This window comes from Passer domesticus, chromosome 11 (genome assembly GCF_036417665.1).
Source record: "Passer domesticus isolate bPasDom1 chromosome 11, bPasDom1.hap1, whole genome shotgun sequence".
NCBI classification, from domain to species: Eukaryota; Metazoa; Chordata; class Aves; order Passeriformes; family Passeridae; genus Passer; species Passer domesticus.
Window position 1 is genome coordinate 12,144,680 of NC_087484.1, and position 22,332 is coordinate 12,167,011.

Consider the following 22,332-nt stretch of genomic DNA (forward strand, 5'->3'; position numbering starts at 1 on the left):
CTGAAAGCTACAGTAGTGACTTGATGTGTCAGAAGTATCTAAATGCTTACCCTTTGCCCCTGTTTACTCTATGCAAGTGACCACATTTGATACAAGAATAGCACTCTGCATGTTGAAAAACTAGCATTACCACACTGGCCAGAATCAAGAGTTCAACTCTTGTGAGAAGACCCTATTAATCTTGATTCAGGACCTTAGAAGATTAACTAACCCAGAACTGACCACCCTGTTACCTACTGAGGAGAGGAGATAGTTGGGAAAGGCACACTACCAAACACACTTAGCAGAACTCACAGATATCTTTGGCAATGCATCCAGTCTAATGAATCATTCCTGTAAAAATCTTTCAAAGGACAGCATCCTATTGCCTTATTCACTCTCAATTTCTCTGGGACTGCAGGAAAGCTCACACTTGAGAATGCATGTAACTGTAAAATAACTTTCATTCCTTTATTCAAACTTCACATATACAGTGGAGAAAAAGACATTTTAAAATAGATCCATATAATTATATGGATTTTTGCAACATATCAAATTCAGATCAAAATTAAGATATACACTGTATTTCATAACCAAGCTAAAGCTTAAGTGTGTACTTTGTTTGTGTAATAAAACCAGGAACTACTCTGAATACTGGAACATTCACCAGTCAAATTCCACCCAGTGGGAAGTTTTTACAGCAATTTGGAGGCGCAGAATCCCTCTTTACAGCTATACAACCACACTGTAAACAAGTATTTGAATTAGGCAGTTTCCCTTCTAGCTTCCAAAAAGCCTTCATTTTACAAAAGCAGTTGCTCTAAGTTGCAATGGACACAGGAAGATTTAGACCAGTGGTTTTCAGTATGGAAGTTGCCAACCCCAAAAGAGCAGATCAACAGCAGTTATCTTTAATAAAGAACAGCCAGAGCCTAAGCTCAGCACATCTTCAGTCCTGATGTATATTTCCTCGTGGCTGGGTGTTTTTCCTCAGGTGCTAACAGTGCAAACAACTGTTCATGCAACTGGAAAGAACCAAACGTTTGAAACAAGAGCCAGAAGAGTAACAGTGGATGTGGATTTTTAAGAGAAAAGCTGGAGGGAACTTTTGTGTTCTCACAATAAGCCAGAGAGAGCTCCACAAACCAACCAGTCCTGATGGAAGAGGTTATGACAGTTAAATGCAAAGTTCAAGTTAGCCGTTTCCAGTGTAAAAACACTCCCTCCACTAGATGTTAGTACTGCTTTAGTCAGAAACTAACAACCGACTGCAAACACCGCTCTTAAGAAATAACACAGCTCTTGTTCTAAAGACTGGGAAAGTGCAGGCAAAAACATACTCAAATCTAGATTAACAGATCAACACTTTACAAAAAAAAAAAGTTGTAGGACTTGAATAATCCCTTTTTAAACTGCTTAACACATCTGATAAATAGCTTACATGTCAATCTGATATATGCTGTACCGTTTGGCTCTTGAATCCCAAAACTTTGCGTATGAGACACCACATCTAGAACACTCTCAAATAAATAGTGTGAAACCAAAAGATAGTGAGAGTTTCAAAGCAAGAGTAACAGTACATCACGCAAGATAATCAGCGCTATACATACAGGGAATGCCATTCTGGTTGAACAAATTATGAAGCAGTATTCTCCATGAAATACTAGGCACGAGAATAAATCAATTAGACAGTGTTTTCTGCCTAATGGACAAGTCTAAAATTAACATTCTTGGCAATACAACATTGTAACTGATATGCTTCTTAACATTTAAGAGCCTTAATTGCAAAAATCATGAAGCGATGTTTATATTTGTGTCTTTGACAAGCAGTTACAGTTCTGGACAGATTTCTTCTACGCTGTGTGCTCCACTTTCCAGCTGGTCACGAGTAACATGTGCTGCATAAGAAAGATTACAAAAAATAGATAATTCTTCACACCCATTCAATATTTTCACAACACACACAAATATCCTCCTCAAACCATCTTTGATTCTCCAAAGATAATGTTTGCCAACCCATCTTAGCAATGTATAAGCTTTTAATTGTAGAGTGCAGAAACGTCTAAAACAGTTATTTGACCCTCATGCTCTAAAGAGAGGGCCAGCACCACTGTTGTGCACACCAAGTACTGTGTGCTCAGCCCCCTGGAACTGGGAGGATTTAACTGAGGTGCTCAGAACTAACAGATGAGGCTCCTGAAACATCAGCAAACATAGTATTTCCAACATCATATTTCAGTTCTAGATGAGGCACTTGAAATAAAAAAAACCCAAGTTTATACATGAAGGAGTACAGTCGTGTGTTTTCGTGAGTTGTTAACTCATGCATTTGAGCAAAAGCACTGCAATAAATCAGAGGAAACTCCTCCTCAGTGCTGATCAAAGAATACCTCATCAAAATGATAACATTCTTTTTAAAAAGCCACTTAGGCTTGGGCATGAGTTAGATTTGGTAACACGTAGTTTAACAAGCAAACAGCACAGTTAACCAGCAGAGCTGATTGCCGTGTGCTCCCAGCTGTCTCAATTAATTCATCTTTAGGGTGATGCTTGCCCTGGTTAAGAAAACACAATATATTCTGTATCTCCCAAAGGCCAAAGGGCACACCCAGTCAGTGACAGCTCAGCTGCTGGGTGCCATCTGAGCAGGGTTAGCAGAGCAATGCAGCTAAATGAACCAGAGGAAGAGAACAATAGTCTTACTGCTTGTCAATTGAACTGCTATAGACAACACCCTCTGGCTGATACTTTTGTGTAGCAGAAGACAGGTCTGTACTGAAATCATCATGCTTAAATTTACCTACATCAGGAATATTTCCTTCAGTGATTTCAAAGAGAATTTCTAAAGGGAAAATTTTTATGGAGAGAAACAAAGGTCACTTCTGCTGGCAAAGTCTATTTATGTTATTCATGGAGTTATAAATAGCAAGTAGGCAGAGAAGGTGAAACGCTGAAACAAGCAAATGTAGAATCATAGAATGGTTTGGGTTAGAAGGAACCTTACAGGGCATCCAGCTCCAAGCCCCCTGCCATATGCTGTCTATTATAACTTATACTTTCTTTTCCACAAAAGAGCTTGGCTGCTGGAATCCATACACATGGCTACTTGAGGCAAGAAAGGACTCATCCATCCATTTAAAACACTTGGTAGCCACAATGGAGACAGGTGCAAAAATATACAAAGAGTTCTCACCATCACTGACTGGACTGGCCATCTTCATTTCAATCAGCAAGAAATCTCAGTCTGTAACCAAGAAGTGCAACTTGTATTAGTGGACCTGGTGGTATCTGACAGGAGCCTTCTTAAACCTGCCTTAAGTCTTTAGGATATTCTTTGAAAGCAGAGTGTAGAGATTAGAAGTGTATGGTTAGTTTTACTCAAATACAAACCAGACAGAATTAGAGGGTAGAAAGAAACATCAGATAAGAGAAGCACAGAATCTGTAAGGGATCTTCATGGATAGAAAAAATTCCAAGTGAGAAGAGATTCTCAAATTGGCTGAAAAACAACCCAGGAGCCAGTGGAATCCCAGAGTCACAACTGACCACTAAGAAGTGCCTCTTATGTCACATCTTTACCTGCAACAATCGTCAGTACTACAGAAGTCATGTTACTGCATTGGAATAAAAGGACATTGCATGGCAGCTCTTGCTCACATAGACTGACTGGCATAACAGCTGAGTGGCAGCCACATCATCTCATGATCTCCACAACTTCCCAAGAACTCAAGTCAAATGGAAGAATTTATAAAAATATAGCTACAATACAACATGCAGAAAACCCAGAATATTTCCACTGAAGTTAAAAGCAAGCATCAGTGCTGTTAGTCAGTTTAACAGAGTGATGCCAAAACAAGCCATTGCAAAAATCAACTCCTGTATCACCCAGTACAAGAGTAAGGAAATCCTCCCTTTTCTGCTCCAGACAAAAGCACTTTAAAATAAAATTTCAAGTCAAAGAGCTCTTTGAAAGTTATCCAGGTGAATAATCTTTCCATATACTGTTCTCAGGAACATGAATATTAATAGGATTTTGATTTCCTTCTGCAAAGGAAACAGCCTAATTTTTAAATATTCAAGTGCTTAATATAAAAGCACAGCATGACCAAAAGTACAGCAACCAAAAACCCCAAGTAGCAAGTGTTAAAGCCATCTATTTGAGAAACCTTCTGTAGCTCCAATTAACATTTATGAATAAGGAGATTCTTCTTTGGCCTCAGAATACAGATGAAAGCAATAAATAATGTAATCTCAAAGAAGTTATTTCAGTAAAACTTTGACATTAACGCAGCTGTGTGCTGAACATTTCTCATCTCAATGTAGGAATTTCCTAAAATGTGGGCAGTGACAGAAGACTGGTTTATTAACATTTTTGTTCATATCCCATCATCCTTTGCCCAACCCTGTCTGATAATCCATCTGAGGGCATTCAATTCACCACCTGCTACAAAAGTGAGACCAGTACTTAACCTCAGAAGAACTGATCAAGGACAGGGATTAAAGGCTGTGATGGCTGATATAGCGATTAGGAGATAACAAAACATGAAGGTTTAAGCAGAATGATAGAGAAGTGAAGAACTGAGAACTACATCAGCTTAATGGAAAGCATTTCTATATGCTATGGTGTGGAGGTGAACCAGTTAGTTAACGGGTTGCTACATTTATGGAATCTATTAGCCATGAGCAGTCTAAAATTGATAATTACCAGTTGTGGCTCTGAAGCTGGTTATGAGGAAGGTGGAATGGACTTCAACAATAGAGATGGAAAAATGCTGCAAAGGTCTGCCTTCTTTCCAGTGGCGAATGCAGCTGGGGAGCGGAGTTGCCTCTGTTTTACAGCAGAGTGCAGAGGGATGGCAGCTTCAGGCCATGCAGAAGGCTCATACGGTTGGCTACTGCAGCCCTCCTTTCCCCTGGAGAGTGAAGTTCTAGTAAATAGCCATTATAAGGCCTATGTTCAGTTACTGGATAAAGTCAGTCCAGTAATGGGTCTCACATATACCAAAGGACCCTTTCAGAGCAATTGTGAAGGAATTAGTCCTGCTGTAGTAAGTAACAGGATGAAAAGGTGCAATCCACAGAACTTAAACACGCAACTTTGCAAATCTCCTTTTTATTGCGTGGTATATAAATTTTAGACGAGTTCCTAGTTCACATGGTTGTGAAAAGCAGATGTGAACCAAGTTAAACCCATGCAGCATCTTCCCAAGTCTGCAGACCATGCTAATATCTCATAGCTTTGCCAATCACAGATGAACAAGGCTTACAGACTTCACTGCCACCAGTCTCATGAGCAACAGATGTGTGGTTTGTTTATGTGAAAAAATTTATTCAAAGTGCTGTTACATAAAGAGGTGGGGAGTGAACTGTAATTATTCACCAGAATACCACTGCAGAAGTCTAAGACTTTTCACCCAGAGAGAAGTTTAAAGATGAAAGAGAAGGTGTCAGCCTCTATAGCTTTAGGAGTTTCCTATGAAGAGACAGCCCTGAAACAGATTCCAGCAACAGCTCCCCCTCAAACATCCCAGACTTTCTTCCAGTAGCTGCACTGAGAGTCTTACCCCATACAATAGCAATGAACATTTCTGCTCAAGGACAAGTCTGTATTGAAAGCATAACAGCAGTTTTACATTACAGTGTTTTTCCTCAGGAAGATAAATACAGTCCTTTCAACAAGGAGGAAACATTGATGGTAATCTCCCATTGCTGGCTACAGGATGGATTGGGAGCAGAATAGGAAATGACCCACAACAAAAATCCAGGCTCTACCATGTGGCCATTGAAGTGTTCAGTACAAGACAGCTCCTCCTTTAAAAGGGATGCTGGCAACTTCACTACCCAAAGTCAGTTACGTTGGGGAAATGGTGAAAAGCGGAAATGTTTGTTTTTCTGTTATGCCACAACAAACAAAAGCCTACATGCTGTTTATCACACTGAGATTTTGTTCCATGCTACAAATTTACCTGTGTGCAACCTTACTCAAGGAGTGTTACATACATACTGTACTCCTTCTAGTGATCTCACACCTGAGTATATTCATATCCCAACAGCTGAAAGGGCCACCAGTACTTACAGGTGCTTTTTAACTAATCAGTAGCTCACCGTGTTCGGCAGCTTCTGTATTCATTGTTTCTACATCTGCAGCATCACGCATCTCTTCATCCTCATCATCTTCATCTTCTTCACCATGTAGTTCTTTTGCAATGAGCTGCCTTGCCAGTTTGATGTTTCTTCCTTCATTGTAGTGCATTTTTCTCTTCATTTCAAACTGTTTCTTTTTCTCTGTGGGCAAACAAATGAAAACAGTTCCTTTCCTTAAAAAAGAAAATTAACATATCTTCTTCTTCGAAGATCTCACCGAATAAAAATTATTGTCTTCAAGCAGTGGAATGTTCTTTTAAAATGAGTCTGACTTACAAAAAGGATAGTAATTGGAATCTCATAAGCACTTTTATAAGAACCTGTCTGCAACTAAGAGCAAGTCTGAACCATGAGAAGCATCTGGTAAAAGTACACAAAACTCCAAAGTTTCACAAGCCTTGTTTCTAAGTAAACTCAAGGACAAATTGAGACACACTGCTGGGATAGAAGATGAACTTTTGCAGATGTGTGGTTTGACTCCTGGCTAGCCACCAAAGGTCAGTTATGATAGATATATTTACCACATGTAGAAGAAAATATTTTCCACTTTCCCCATGGCCTGAAGCCAGCTCTGCTCCATATATTAAACATCAGCATATCCAGCAGTAATGTATTATAACTCAAGTCAATTTTGCTTACTTCCAGCCGCAACGCTTTGTTCTTTTCCTACCTTTAGTACAGCAAGGTTTCACACTCAAAGTTAAAGCCAGGAAATTTGAGAAGCATCAGCTAGATAATACAAGCCTGAAACCTTAGAAGTATTGCTGTTTCACTGTTCCCTGAAAACATTCTAGTCCAAGTTAACATACAACAACATCTCTGTTAAAGATGCTATTTGTTTGGAATAACTGCAGACTTCCTAGTGCATTCATCACCAGTTGCTTTGAGAACAACAGAAATATAATCAGTACATTTGCAAGCAATTAGCAGCATTTTATTTGTAGTTGTACTCATTTAATTACATCTACCTGAAATATGTTCAATTTAAGAACTATTCCTTCAACCCCAAACCAGAAGTTCTTATTTGAGGTGATTTAGCAGGAATTCCCATACCTTAATTTTGTATACAGGGAGGCAGCCAACAACAGCAAATTCCTGTTTATATGCAGATCCCAAACCAAACATTCTGACTAGAAACAAGCAGTGTATTTGTTCAAACACTATTTATCTTTATTTTCAAATCACAACATTTTTCTGATAGTACTTCTTCTTTGCAAATATTTCTTACAGAAAACCTGAAAATATTTTTAGGAAAAGAGTCTAAACAAAAGAAAGAAAACAACTTATGCCTACCCCGTTCTTCAGGTGTTAATTCTTCATCCTCATCCTCCTCCTCACTGCTTTCTTCCTGCCTTGCTATAATCTTGGGTCCTCTACCTTCAGCTGCAGCTGCCAGTCTGCATAAATCATGCAATACAAAATGCTGAAACAGCAAGTTTTTCACTATTTAAAATACATGACATTTCAGAATACTCATACAAGCAGCTTTGTTCATTATTTTTGCCATATTTGTATGTAGTAACAACGTGCAAGAGGTTTGAATTACCAGTAGCACTACCAAACACTGAAAACCACTTAATCTGACCACAGCAAAAATGCAGCTTCTAGAGAAACCAGCAACAGCTTTCCGAAAAGAAGAGCAGATTATCTTCACATTTAGTCAGTTTTTATTATTACAATACTTACTTTTTACTCAACACATCTGCTCTTAAGGGCTCATATTCTGAATCACTCACTGGATCCTCATCATCTTCTCCTCTCATGCTTGGAAGGCAAACAAAAAGTAGCCTCTTTTAGTAATTTGCTTGACTTTGTAGTTTGCTCAAGAAAACAGTCAAAACCTTACAACACTCAATTAAAAGATTCCTTTAATGCTTTAAAAGCTTTCCATTAAATATTGATATGACATTATATTCTAGTACTGAAAAAAAAATTAAATCACTAGAAGTCAGACTTATTTATTCTATTCAAAGGCTAAAGCTTGCCTCTAAACTTTGTCCCTTCAGACTGTTCTCCTTATTTAGAAGCTTTGTAGATCTGAGTATGTTGCACACACCCAGCAGGCCTGCACAGTAATACTACATCACCCACAAAGTAAATTTGGCTCTAAACCCACAATTCCACCTGGCAGCACACAGACCAACACTTGAGCAAGCATACCTGTGGTAGGGAGTACTTGGCTCATCAATTTTCATCAAGCCATAATCTTTGCCTGCAGGGTGGTATGTAGCTATGATGTTCATTTCATCCCACTTCTGGGATTTTTTACTGAAATATGAAAAGAAAATTTTCTTATATTCTAAAACAATTAGTTCTGCTTTACCAGAGAAGGAATTTTTAAAACATCATCTGATCTCTACTACATACTAAGCACAAAAATATTGTTATGACACAAAGACGTGTTCAAAGTATGACTTAAATACTGCTCTGTACATACTTGAGTCATAACAAATTATCAGTGCAAAGTCACAATAGCTAAACAAACTCAATTATCTATAAACATATTCTTATTAATATAATTCAGAGACTCCTCATCTAGTTCAATGACTATCTTGTGAACTCTGATTTTAGAGTAACTTGTAAAAAATGAATTCTTCTCCTTATTACAACCCACAAGACTTCAACAAAACCCAATACCTTTGAGTTCACCTCTGCTGAAGGAGCTAGAATAATTATTAGCAAAACTGTTACATAAACAGTAGCTACCAACAAATCCCCTCCTGCAGTGAAATAAGTAGCATAGAACAAGCTGATTATTAATACTGCTTTTGTCGTCCTAAATTGGAATAATAAGCCAAGTGATTCACTGCTATAATTAAGCTGAGGGAGTTTCACATTTTATACAGACAAGTACCAGTGATGCTACATTATCTAGAATTTTCTTAGTCAACCAGAAAATGTACCACTTTATGTATATTTGAAGAAACTAAAGCTCACCCACACTGACTGCTCACTGACAAAATATATAAGCCACAAGAAAAGCAATTGCCTTGTGGCCAGAGAAAGAGCCCTCCCTACCCTGATCTAAAAGCCAGAAAAAATGTTTAATCAACACAAACCACCATGTTCCACATTTTCCCTAAAAAGGTCACTGCAAACTTCATATAAGGTGGTCTTTCCCTTAGATTAAGCCAATAAATTTAATTTCAAAATAATACAAAAATTGGACTAATTAATATATTCTTGTTGTAAGTTATTATTTAAGGAAGCAAACATTACAGGACTTTGTGCGGGTTTTTGTTTGGTTTGGGGTGGTTGTTGTTTGGGTTTTTTTGGGGGTGGAAGGGGGCAGTTGGCAGGAAGATTTCCACTAACTGCTCTTGTTCAAACACAGACCGCTCCAATAACAGATCTGAAAGATATATTCAATCTCAGTAACACAAGTGCTCTTAGGCAGAATGATATCTGTAAAAACAAACTTGATAAAGCAAGATTTCAAGCACAAAGTACATTCTACATTTGCAGGATAACTGCATAATACAATATGGGGAGAAAAAAATAAAGGGGGAAAAAAAGATGTGGGGGTTGATGCTGAATCCTACATGCCACAGGCTTACACTCCAGAAATTAATAAAAATTGAATGATCTTAATCCCCTCAGCACACAGTAGCCAGTGCCAAGGTCTCATGTTTGAGGCTTCAGGTCCATTGAATCATTTTGTGCAAACACAAGGACTGCAGCATAAGCGGACAACACGTGAGTCAGAGCGCGGCTCTGGCAGGGCGGGGAGTCATGAGCTTCGTGATGACAAAGCAAGAGCTCCGCTCCAGGATCGCCACTCATTCAAAACTGCCTGGCTGGGAGTCGAGAAATCCCCAGTTCACCCAGTTTAACACAGCCTGAAGTTCCTCCATGACCAACACGAGATGCTCACTGTGCTGCACAGCGAGGAATTTTACCAGCCAGAGCACTTAGCCAATGGTGCACAGGGTACACAGCCGCTGTAAAGAGACAAAGCTCAGCTGGCAGGGAAATCCAACAGATGGGAGACATTCCCCTCACATGCCTTGTGCTCGCTTGCCCAGAGCAATCGAGGTTTACAGCCCAGGCTCACAACTCCACCTAATAATAATACTGGCAACCTTGGAACAATCCCTTTGGCATGCACCGTGCTGGAAATCAGACAGCCCACACTGAGCAAGTCAGTGAGTCATAAATAAAAGACTGAACAAGTTTTTAGTGGCTTAGCTTTTCACACTTATTTTTTTAAACTCAGATTCCAACACTAAAAGCCTTGGCTGTGAAACACCTCCAAAACCACAACTTGAAGTTCACCTAGGGGGAAAAAAAGTCATTAGTGGCAAAGAGACAAACATGTCATTTCACCCCTGCTTTTAAAAAGCCCTCGCAGGAGAATGACTAAGTGCTCTGAAAACCCACACCTCCCCTGGTTGTTTCCAATTTTGCATGCTTAGGCATGTCTGAACAGCACAACACTAATGACATGGCTTAGGACCATCAAAGAAAAATGCATCCTGACACCCCTTCAGACAGAGAAACAGGAAATCTAATCTTCCTTAGGAAAATGAGATTTGAAAAATCTCATAAGTGCTCATTTGTATGTTCTCACATCTTTAATAATATACAATAACTTCATTTGACATCACACCAGGTGGTGTGGACAGGCAAGAAGTTTCAGCAGCAGTAACAGCCAAGGAACACCTCTCACACCTCCCTTGCTCCTGCCATAGCAGACTCAGCTCTTCCAACACAGCTGCTTGTGCACACACACACTTCCACAATTCCTTTGTAAAATATCACATCTACTCACTCACAGGCTCTTGCAGGGGTCTGAAGGCAAAAAATACACTACCCCAGTGTGTATGCCAAGAACACATCTGCCATTAAACCACAACCTCAGCTCTTAGGATGCAGTTCCAGTGGTGTCCCAATCTCTCAAGCTTCCTTCTTGCATTGTATTTTCATGAAGGAAATTTTCCAAACAATGTTACCAACACTAAGAGCAGCACAAGGTCAGTAATGATGCAAGTACATGAGAGCTCTGAACGTGCTTTAAAAGATGACAGCTGACACAATGAGCTCTTTCATCTACAGATATTTATAAAGATCTTCAGACCTGATTTTCAATATTAGAAATAAGCAGAAGAATTAAGAAAACAGATGCCTGAATTTATTAACTAATCTTCAATCTCAAAGGAAAATAACAACTGTACTACTTATCATTCTTCTAAAACCAAAATTGTTTTGCTGAAATCAGAAATAACACTGATATATTGATACACTGGCAACCAAAAATAATACCTGCACAGAAACCAGCTTTATATACCCTGTACTGATCTTTCCAGGAAATTTTCTAATGCAGCCTGCCAGGTTTAGCCAATATCTTTCAACTTTCAAGGCAATTTCAGAATTAATCTGACTTTATTGGCTCGTGTTCGTAAATAGGAAATAGAAGCTGGACTCCAGCCCACTAACTACTTCCCAAGAAATTACTGTGTGCAATAACCAATACACCATACACTCATCAGTTCATATGCCAATTTCTACTCATTTTTCAAGATGGTACAAAAGAAACCGCAGAAAATTAAACACAAGCTACCAACAGCCAGTTGTAATTTATGTCTGCTGTGGTGTTAAACACATCAAGCTACGTATTAGAACAAAAGAAAAGGAAAAGAAAAATCACATTTGTGTAACACTGCTATTTACACTCACCTATTTCAAAAACATCATCTCATTCATTCAGGTGACTTTTTTCTCTGGAAAGCAGGAGCAGCTAACACAAGCAACACTGCAACCCAAAAGCTCTTCTTTCTTACCTTGCTGACTTTAGACTACATTCATGACTTAACTCAGCAAAGATGAAAGGAGTATTACCATAATAATAAAAAAAAAGACCACCATGACCATGTCGTTTTATCATTACTTCTCTCCTTGCAATACTGAATAAGGTGCCAAAAAAAGAAAACTGTCTAAAGCAAATTTTTAAACACTCAGTTCAGGTCAAACCTTGCTCATCATAACTTGATGGAGAATCAGAGCAACGGCAGGCAGCACATGCTGGGTGCTCCAGGCAAAGTGCAGGATTCTTAACCATCAAGGACAGGCGCTGGTCAGCTGAAGACCACTTCTGGCATATCTGGACTAACTAGGCATGTTACAATTAAACCAAGATTTTCATGTCATTCAAATAACAAACCACAAGGCTGTGCACATTCTCAAGAGTGAGATTTTTAGATAGCTCCTGCCCAAGCGAGAATATATCTTGATGATGTTTCAGCCCAGGAGAGGTCCCCTCTCCAGGGACATGCCTTTGATTACAAGAAATGAGCTGCCTATGAGAAGGCTGAGAATAAATCAAGCGCATTTCCCAAACTGTGAACTATCCTCGTAGCATGGGTAAAACCCTTTGTGAGCTGCCACACTTAGCAGGTGACAGCCACTCCTCGGCGGGAGCCAGGGCGACAGCTCCCGCCGGCCCCATGCGAGCAGCGCTCCCCGCCCCCGCTCAGGTGCACGGCCGGCATCCCCGGCTGCCGGCGGAGCTCCGGCCCGGCAGGAGCTGCCACTGCCGGATCCCGGCACCCCCCGGCTCCAGCGGAGCTCCGGCCCGGCAGGAGCTGCCACTGCCGGCTCCCCAGCGCCGAGCGGAGCCGAGCTCCGGGCCCGCCGCCGCACGGGGGGCACGGCACGGACCCCCGGGCAGCAGCACCCCGGGCACGGGGCGCAGCAGCAGCCCCGGCTGGAGACGCCGCCGGGCTGATCCCGCCCCGCGGGCCCCTCGAAGGAGCGGGACGGCCGGAGGGAGGCCCTGCGGGGACCCGCCGCCGCCCACCACCACCGGGGCCTCACCCTTGCTCGTCCTCGTCGCAGGCCTGGCTGGGCTGTCGCGCCCCCACGGCCCCTCCCGACGAAGCCTTGCTGCCGCTCTTCTTCAGGATGCCCTTGATGGGCCCCCGCCTCGTCGCCGAGGCGTCCGGTACCGACGGCTCCTCCATGGCCGCGCCGCCCGCCCGGCTCCGCCGCCGCCGCCGCCCCGGCCGGGCCCGCCCCGCGCCAGCGCCTCAGCCCGCGCGCCCGCGCCCCCTGGCGGCCGGCGGACCGACCGCCCCCTGCTGCAGTGCGCATGCGCGACCGCCAGGGGGCGCTCTGCGCGCGCGGGGAGCACGGACACACGGACAGAGGGACACAGGGACACGGGGACACAGGGACAGAGGGACACACGGACAGAGGGACAGAGGGACACGGGGACAGAGGGATACAGGGACACAGGGACAGGGACAGAGGGACACGGGGACAGAGGGATACAGGGACAGAGGGACACAGGGACAGAGGGACAGAGGGACAAGGGGACAGAGAGACACACGGACACGTGGACACACGGACACGGGGACAGAGAGACACACTGACACAGGGACAGGGACAGAGAGACACACGGACACAAGGATAGAGGGACACACGGACACAGGGACAGAGGGACACACGGACATGGCAGGGCCATGGATACAGACGTACGGACACGGTGACACAGTGACACAGGGGGACACAGGCACAGAGATACAGGGACACACAGGCACACGGACACAGAATCACGGAATCGGTCAGGCCAGAGGGGGTCACACTGCACAGGGTTGTGTCCAGATTGTTCTTGAATATGTCCAGTGATGGAAACTTCACAGCCTCTCTGGGCAATCCGTTCTAGTGCTCCATCACCCGCACAGTGAAGAAATTCTTCCTCATTTTCAGGTGAAATTTCCTGTGCATCAGTTGCTGCCTGTTGCCTCAGTAGTGGCTGGCACTACTGAGAAGAGCCTGGCTCCATCTCTTGGCGTCTCCCGTTCAGATCCATACCTGCCTTGATGAGGACACACGGACGCAGAGGTTGCCGTGTGCTGCCCTGGGGGTGTCTGCACATCCCCGGAGCTCTTGGGGCTGCGGGGGGCCTGTGCCTGTTTGGCACTCCCAGCCCCTCGAGGGTGTCCCACGCGTGTGCTGTGGCGCTGGGGACACGGCTGGCACGTGGCAGGGCAGGCTGCAGCTGTGCTGCCATGTCCCCGAGCTCTCTGTGCTGCCACGGGGAGATGCCCCTGGCACAACGTGCTTGCCAGAGCAGCCCAGGATTGTCACGGTCTCTGTGGCACAATGAAGGAAGCAGTGTGGTCTCAGAGGGCCCAGGCATGGCAGGGGTTTGTCTCTGAGTGAAACATTTCCATTTCTCAGCCATGCCTGGAGAGCCCAGTTCCCAAGCCAGTGCCTGTCCTGCCCATGGGGCTGCAGGCCCACCCCTAGGGCTCAGTGTCCCAGGCCACTGTCCCTTGCATCACACAGAATGAGGGCTACAGCAGCACCATCCATGTGAGAAGGAAAATAGGAACCCGATGAAGCAGTGATGAAATGATTACACCCAGAATCTGACACACTTGGGAACAGCTGTGCAGTTTTTTGTATCCTGGCACGTCCATCATCCTTACAGCCTGAAAAATCGGGTGGAGTGTTTAATTCTGTGTCACAGGAACTGTGGCATTAGGATTTGAAAGTTTAAAGGATAATGACTTAAACATGGCAGTTGTTTCTGGTCCCTCCCATCCTGGCCTCCTCTGACTGGTAAAGATTAGTGACATACTGGTTTCCTGCTCAGCTCCTGTCGCTCTCCCAGGGCAAGAAAGTGCTCTGCAGCACACCCACACCACTAGGGTCCCATCAAAACAAGTGTAGAATGTTTCCTGCAGATTTACAGCATTCTACATCCATGTCATTATTTCTTCATGTCAGTAAAAGCAGCAGGAGATGGGGGTCACTGTCAGCCAAAGCCACAACACAAATTTGCTGGCAGGACTCAGACAATGGGAGGTGCCCATCCATCCAGCCCTGGAGAGCTGGAAAGAGTTCCAGGCTCCTGGAACAACCCATTTCCCTTCAGCTGTGGTTGTCATGTTCACTGCAACCCTGCTGTGGTGGTGCTGCTGCCCCAGAGGAGGGGCAGGCCCCACACACCGAGCCCCCAGCCTGCTGGCAAAAGCTGTGCAGCTGGGAAGGTACAAAAGGCCCGAAGCAGGAATTTTTATTTCATTTTTAATGAGTTGCACGAATGCTATTCAAGCAGAGTTGTCGTGGTGCCTGCTGAACACCTGCCAGGGCAGATGCAGCGCCAGCGGGCACTCGGCACGTGCAGCAGCAGCGGGCAGGATGTCAGGCACAGCCTGCTGGCTCCTGCTGTTCAGGGAAAAGCCTCTGGAAGACAGAACAAGGGAGCAGCCCCATCTCTTTATGTCTGCTTACAAGTACAGTCAGAGCTGGCCCCTTGGGAGGGCAGGACCAGTTTCATCAGAGGCAAGAGAAGGACACATGTAGACATTGGGGATGGAGTGATGCTGAATCTCTGGATATTTTAGATTTAAAATACAAAGGGCAAGGTCTGATTTCTAGCAAGAGGGTCTGCTGACTTAGCAGCAACACATGCCTACAGACCTGCTCTGGAACACTTTCAAGACCCCAGCCTCAGTTCCCAGGCTGCAGGACTGACCCACCATGTCTGGATGTTGCTGCTGCTAAGGCAGTGCTCAGTGTAGCTCAGACACTGCAGATTCCTGGCAGGCCCAGAAGAATCAAGACAAAATTTGGAAATGAACATGGTGCTGTGTGATGAACGATTTTTCCCCAGGACTAATACTTGCACATCACAACTCATACCCTTCCCATCCATGTACTGAGGGCTCACAGCAGCAGCAGAGTTTCAGGTCTGCATTTCAGGGTTTCTTTCTTTCACCCACCAGCACTGACTCAGTCAGTTATGCTGCAGCAGTCAGAGCAAGACAAAAGGAGGGGGAAGAGCAATTTGGGGAATGACAGCAAGGAGTACCTCTGGGCTGGCAAACTACTGTTAGCAAAGAGGAAACTACTCTTATTAAATTTCTCGGGTACACAGAGAAATTCTAATGGACAATAAAGCAAGCAACAAAGTTTCTCTCTGGTGTGGTGCTGTGTCACTGCGTGCCAGGAGTTACATCTCAGCAGGGCAGTTGGCTTGGTCAGTGGGTATCATCTTCTCAGTGTCGATCTTGTAGGACTGGAGAACACTCTTCAGGTTCTCCACGGTTTCTGGGTGCATGTCAGGAGCTCTTGACAGAATCCAGGCATAGTCCATGTGGAAGAGCCAGAGGATGTTAGTGCAGGAGTAAACCAGGGAGTAATTTTCGTAGTCAGTGGAGATGACCCAGTAAGGAGCAGCAGGCATGACTAAGAGAGAGGAGGGCACCATGATTGCCATGTGTAACCAGCTCTGGACAGCCCTGCAGCGCCACAGCCACAGTTCCTGGGACTGCTCCCACTTTGGCTGCTGCTTACTTGTGGTCAGTACAGGCAGCTACGATTTATAAAAGCCTACCAGGACTCCTTGTTCTGCCCAGAGGAACTTGGGAAAGACACAAAGCCCTGACTATGAAGGTCCTTGTGGAAAGTTAACGCTATGACCTGAACAGCTCTCCCAGGCTCACGAGAGCCAGCCCAGCCTCACCAGTGTGAGGGTGCTGTCTGCCAGGAAGGAGCTGAAGTGCTGGGAGCTGACACTGGTGATAGGAGGAGCACAAACCACCACCCACTGCCATGGGGAGCCCTGGCTCGGGGAGCCAGCTGAGCCCAGAGCTGCTCTCTGGGGCTCACACCCGGTGAAGGTGGCTGGGGCTGCACATGCTGCAGGTGAAAGGGCTGCCAGTGATGCATAGCAGCACAGAATGAAGTCTGGCTGTGCTCATGGAACAGTCGTTGTACTTCCTTTGCAACTACCCCGCCTCCACCCATTTCTCCAAATAATCCCTCTGCAAAAGAAAAGGTGTGAGGGAGCAGAACAGGACATGATCCAAGGGGACACTGCAGCTCACTTTCCAGCATTGCTGCAGACAGAGGAAAATGCTGTGCAATGTGGCACAGCACCTCAGCAGGCCCCTGTGGAGTGTTAGAGTGACAAGAGAAGGAATAAGCTAACAAAACCATATTATTAATGGTTATTAAAAGCCACTTGTACGTAGAGGCAGCGTGGGCAAGTAGCTGTGCCATAGTGTGCAGAGAAACAAGCTTATTCTAGGCTCTTGCAGCACTGTGGGGCTGCCTCTCCCGCCTCCCCACCTCCCTGTCCCCATCTGTGAAATGACCTGGAGGGATGGCAAGGCTGCTGATCTTTTTCGCTTTGAGACCAGCTGGTGAAGAGTTCTCCACCACTGAGGGGGCTGTTGTTGTAAATGGCATAGCAGTGTCACCAAGACACTGCCAGCTGGTCACAGAAGCTATTTTAGCCCTTTGCTGCTGTGCTGAAGTCACAGGGGGAGCTCCACCCCGTGCTTGGCAGTTTCTGACCCCTGGTGCCATGGCCCCATGCTCAGAGCACAGCCCTGCCGTGGGCACGGGGAGCCGTCCCAGCACACACTTACACCAGTTAAAGCTGGGAGCAGTCCCAGCACACACTTACACCAGTTAAAGCTGGGAGCAGTCCCAGCACACACTTACACCAGTTAAAGCTGGGAGCAGTCCCAGCACACACTTACACCAGTTAAAGCCAGGAGCAGTCCCAGCACACACTTACACCAGTTAAAGCTGGGAGCAGTCCCAGCACACACTTACACCAGTTAAAGCTGGGAGCAGTCCCAGCACACACTTACACCAGTTAAAGCCAGGAGCAAATCCCAGCACACACTTACACCAGTTAAAGCCAGGAGCAGTCCCAGCACACACACCAGTTAAAGCCTGGAGCAGTCCCAGCACACACTTACACCAGTTAAAGCTGGGAGCAGTCCCAGCACACACTTACACCAGTTAAAGCTGGGAGCTGTCCCAGCACACACTCACACCAGTTAAAGCCGGGAGCAGTCCCAGCACACACTTACACCAGTTAAAGCCAGGAGCAGTCCCAGCACACACTTACACCAGTTAAAGCTGGGAGCAGTCTCAGCACACACTTACACCAGTTAAAGCTGGGAGTTGTCCCAGCACACACTTACACCAGTTAAAGCCAGGAGCAGTCCCAGCACACACTTACACCAGTTAAAGCCAGGAGCTGTCCCAGCACACACTTACACCAGTTAAAGCCTGGAGCAGTCCCAGCACACACTTACACCAGTTAAAGTCAGGAGCTGTCCCAGCACACACTTACACCAGTTAAAGCCAGGAGCTGTCCCAGCACACACTTACACCAGTTAAAGCCTGGAGCAGTCCCAGCACACACTTACACCAGTTAAAGCCGGGAGCAGTCTCAGCACACACTTACACCAGTTAAAGCCGGGAGCAGTCCCAGCACACACTTACACCAGTTAAAGCTGGGAGCTGTCCCAGCACACACTTACACCAGTTAAAGCTGGGAGCAGTCCCAGCACACACTTACACCAGTGAAAGCCAGGAGCAGTCCCAGCACACACTTACACCAGTTAAAGCCGGGAGCAGTCTCAGCACACACTTACACCAGTTAAAGCTGGGAGCAGTCCCAGCACACACTTACACCAGTTAAAGCCAGGAGCAGTCCCAGCACAGACTTACACCAGTTAAAGCCGGGAGCAGTCCCAGCACACACTTACACCAGTTAAAGCCAGGAGCAGTCCCAGCACAGACTTACACCAGTTAAAGCCGGGAGCTGTCCCAGCACACACTTACACCAGTTAAAGCTGGGAGCAGTCCCAGCACACACTTACACCAGTTAAAGCCAGGAGCTGTCCCAGCACACACTTACACCAGTTAAAGCCGGGAGCAGTCCCAGCACACACTTACACCAGTTAAAGCGGACGCCCAGCTTGGCTGGCTGCTTTACATCCATGTGCATGAGTTCTCCTTCAGCTTCATTGATCTTGCCATTAGCACTAAGGGGAGAATGACAAAGGTGAGAAATAAAATCATGAAAATGGGAGATCTCTTTTTTCTTACTTCTTACTTCCACTAAATCATCCCTCCTGACACAATGACCTGCCAAGAGGTGGCTGAAATAGGTACTAGTAAACCCCAGCATCCCTGAGGATGTTTTCAGCAGCACTCGGGGCACAGCAGGCGCTGGGCCAGGTGCAGATGGGTAGATGGTGTCTCAGGTTAAACACCCCAGCATCCCAGGCTGCCTCTCTCCAAGTGTCCCTGCCAGCAGGGTGTCCTTTTGTTCCAGGGTGACAATGACAGAGAGGAAGGAGAGCAAGACTGCTCTGCCGTGCGTGTGAGGAACCCATCATGGGAGGATGGGAGGATCCCATCCATGATCTTGGATGTGCCAGGGAGCAGCTTAGCTCCTGGTAGTTGTGGAAGGCACGTGTTCACTTCTGTTTAATCACCTGTGCTTTTTCCAGGTCACTGCCCATTCCTCCTCCCACAAATTACCTGTACCTGTGTGGTGAGCCAGGGTTTCTTTGGCTGCTCGTTCAGAGCACTGCCCTGCTGGCAGCAAGCCCTAAGACTTGAGCTGCCCTTCCATAACAGCATTTTTGCACGGATGCCTCAAGACCTGCATGCTGCCTATCAGGCAGGAAAGTTTCACACTTCCCTGTAAAACAGGAACAGCCAAGGAGGCAGAAGTGAATGCTGCCAGCAGCAGAGGTCAAGGGGCTGATGCTGGAGCCATGCACACCCAAAATATCCCTAATATTTCAGGGTCCTGAGCTGCTGCAGTAGTGACAGCAATGGCTGGATGAATCTCACCCAGGCACAAATGAATGTCCAGCTGTTTGCCAGGCACAGCCCGAGCAGTGGAGCTGCTGAGACAGTGCTGGGCACTCTGTGAACGGCAGGGATGCTGCTCTGCCCCGGACACAAGGGATGTGTTCCTGTGCTGTTGCTATTGTGAGCCAGAACAAAGTCCCCATGCCATGCCAGGAGCACAGGGGACAGCGCTGCGTTCTCTGCCTGCTCCCTCTCATCCATTCAGCCCCTCACAGCAGCAGCCCACAGCAGCACAGGCTGGTGATGGAAACAGATGAATTAACACTGGCATCTTTCCGTGTAAAAATCCAGGAGGACTCAGGATAATTACAAACTATCTTAATTCCCTGATAGAGGGAAAAACATTCACTTCACTGATTTAAAGTGACAATGATTTCCGATCCCCTTGCACAGCAGTTACTACCTGTGCAAGGTAAATGCTCCAAAAACAGGCTGACAAATATTTAAGTAAAAATTACTCATGTGCTTCACCTTCCCTGCCACTGTTCCTTGTGTCTCTTTACTCTGGAGCAGAGAGGAGCACAGGGCACAGGCACTTCTGAGCATGCAGGGGCACAAGGTAATGTGTGTTATGCCATCCCATAACCAGCCCCATGACCCCCCAGAACAGGACCCAGGGCATCCTGGCTTCTTAGCCATCTCTGGGGCTGACAAGCCAGTCAGAGGGGAGATCCAGGCTATTTTATACTGAGGTCATCATGTACATTTTATCTATTTTCTTATCACTCACCTTGGACAATGAGACAGAGACCTGGGGATCCTCAGGTCACTGGCAGGAATCAGAGACCCATATCTCTCAGAAGAGCTACTGCAACCACAGGCTGCCTCCCCCAGCACCCTCAGCCCCAGACACAGTAAATTTAGAGAAAAATGAACACTCAGGACAGCAAGAGAGGTGACAGCAGTGCCACTGCCACAGTGAGGACATGGCCTGAACACAAACACTTACAGCATCTCCTTGTTGATCACCTTGAACTTCCCGTTCTCCTTCAAGGAGTAATTTGCCTGGACGCAGCTTCCTTTCTCAAAAGTTGAGGGCAGCTTCTCTATCTCGTACCATTTCCCCAAATACTGACAGAAGAAAGTTTAAAGATGTTTTTAACATGAGCGACTGAAGCAGAGCAGCCTGGCTTCTTTGTCAGCACAGTTTTTGCCCCTCACTGGTTGGGACTGAGGGGGAGCAGAGCTGCAGACCCACACTGGCAGCTGTGGCACAAGGTGTGACCAGAGCTGCCACCACCCCCTGCACCCAGGCAGTTTGCTGTCAGTCCCATGCCCACTTAGCCTAACTAGCTACAGATTTTTAGGAAACTTTTCACACCTTGTTGATGTCGAATTCTTCTTGAACTGATGGATCTGGGCATGGTCCCATATGAAACATCTGGCCTTTCCCAATGCTGAAGAGGCTGAGCAGGACCGAGAGCCGCGCTGCCGTGCCCAGCATGGCTGCACTGGGATGCAGGCGGGAACTGGACCTGGGCAGAAGGAAAACAGCTCAGTTGGGGCCTCCCTGGAGCAGAGCTTTGTGTGAAATGCAGCACGAGGGATGGGACATGCAGCAGGGCACCTCAGGGGCACAGAAAGGAGGAAAGAATCATTAGAAGAGTGCCAAAGAAGTCCCAAGCCCAAAACAGCCTTAAGCCCTGCCTGTGCTCAGGCTGTGCCCAGCAGCTCCATGAAAAGCCAGGTAATGCCTGGTGAGAACACTTGTACTCATCACCCACACCTGACACCTCGCAAGATGCAGGGCTGATAAATGTCCAAGGACCCACAGGAGCATCATTGTTTGTCCAAAGATGAGGCAAGGGGAAATGCAGGATGCTTGCTTTGAAATGGTGGAGCACAAAGAACATATTCCAGAGCCAGTGGAGAGCTGGGGCCCTGAGACATGGATGTGAGCTCTGTACACCTGCAGCATACACCTGCATGGCAGGAGGGACAGCCCAGGTAAGCCAGGGCTGCCTGACACTGCAAAAGGGTGGGAGGAACCATACAGCTGCCTCTGGAGGGGTCTTTGTGTGCCAGGATATACACAGCACTGCAAGATGGGGAAGTTGGTACAGATTCAAATCAGCACCAAATACAACTCAGGAACAGACCCCCAAAAGCATGGGGTGAGGAGGGAAAGGACAGGTTTTCCTGCAGAGCAGAAGCAGGAGCTGTGCTGCTCACACCCAAACAGTCACTGGAGGCAGGATGCTGCCCACATGCTTTGGGCTCTGCTTGGGGCAGGTCGGCGTGCACATACCCTGCAGCACTGGGCTGCTCTGCTTCCCTGGCTGGGAACTCCTGCACAGCAGCAGCAGTAACATTTTCCCCAAGTTCAGAAGAAAAGCCCAGTCTGTCTCCAGCTGCAGGCACAGGCTCTGCTGCAGACAGTTCCCATTTTGAATCTCCCAATTCAGACATACCTTGGTGGACGAGGCGCAGTGATGCTCCGCGGAGGACCAGGAACAGCTCTGTGGTGAGCTCTCTGCTTCTCTTTATAAGTGTGCTGGGATCATCATTATTCAGCTCTGGCACAAGCCACTCCCTGGTTCTCAACGTGTTTAGGTTTTTTGGCAGGCC

General features: G+C 46.2%; 2 protein-coding genes across 6 annotated transcripts; both read right to left on the reverse strand.

Moving 5' to 3' along the window:
- Positions 1-425: 425 nt before the first annotated feature.
- On the reverse strand, positions 426-13,137 carry PPP1R2 (protein phosphatase 1 regulatory inhibitor subunit 2). 5 transcript variants are annotated; one of them, XR_010346256.1, is made up of 8 exons: positions 12,937-13,134; positions 8,284-8,391; positions 7,810-7,887; positions 7,417-7,520; positions 6,085-6,264; positions 4,685-4,892; positions 3,173-3,223; positions 426-1,877 (listed from the first exon to the last, which is right to left on the reverse strand). XR_010346256.1 is itself a non-coding variant. In XM_064385728.1 (7 exons), the coding sequence occupies exons 1-6, from the start codon at positions 13,080-13,082 to the stop codon at positions 3,219-3,221; spliced, it is 621 nt and encodes a 206-aa protein (XP_064241798.1). In that variant the 5' UTR covers positions 13,083-13,137; the 3' UTR covers positions 426-1,877; positions 3,173-3,218. The 5 variants fall into 5 exon arrangements, 2 of the variants coding, with proteins under 2 accessions (XP_064241798.1, XP_064241797.1); XR_010346258.1 differs by lacking the exon at positions 4,685-4,892 and having other exon boundaries at positions 3,173-3,311; XR_010346259.1 differs by lacking the exon at positions 4,685-4,892 and having other exon boundaries at positions 6,056-6,264; positions 12,937-13,133.
- Positions 13,138-15,132: 1,995 nt separating this feature from the next.
- Positions 15,133-22,332, reverse strand: APOD (apolipoprotein D). The gene is made up of 5 exons (XM_064385729.1): positions 22,176-22,332; positions 21,086-21,239; positions 20,714-20,835; positions 18,835-18,923; positions 15,133-16,320 (listed from the first exon to the last, which is right to left on the reverse strand). The coding sequence occupies exons 2-5, from the start codon at positions 21,206-21,208 to the stop codon at positions 16,085-16,087; spliced, it is 570 nt and encodes a 189-aa protein (XP_064241799.1). The 5' UTR covers positions 21,209-21,239; positions 22,176-22,332; the 3' UTR covers positions 15,133-16,084.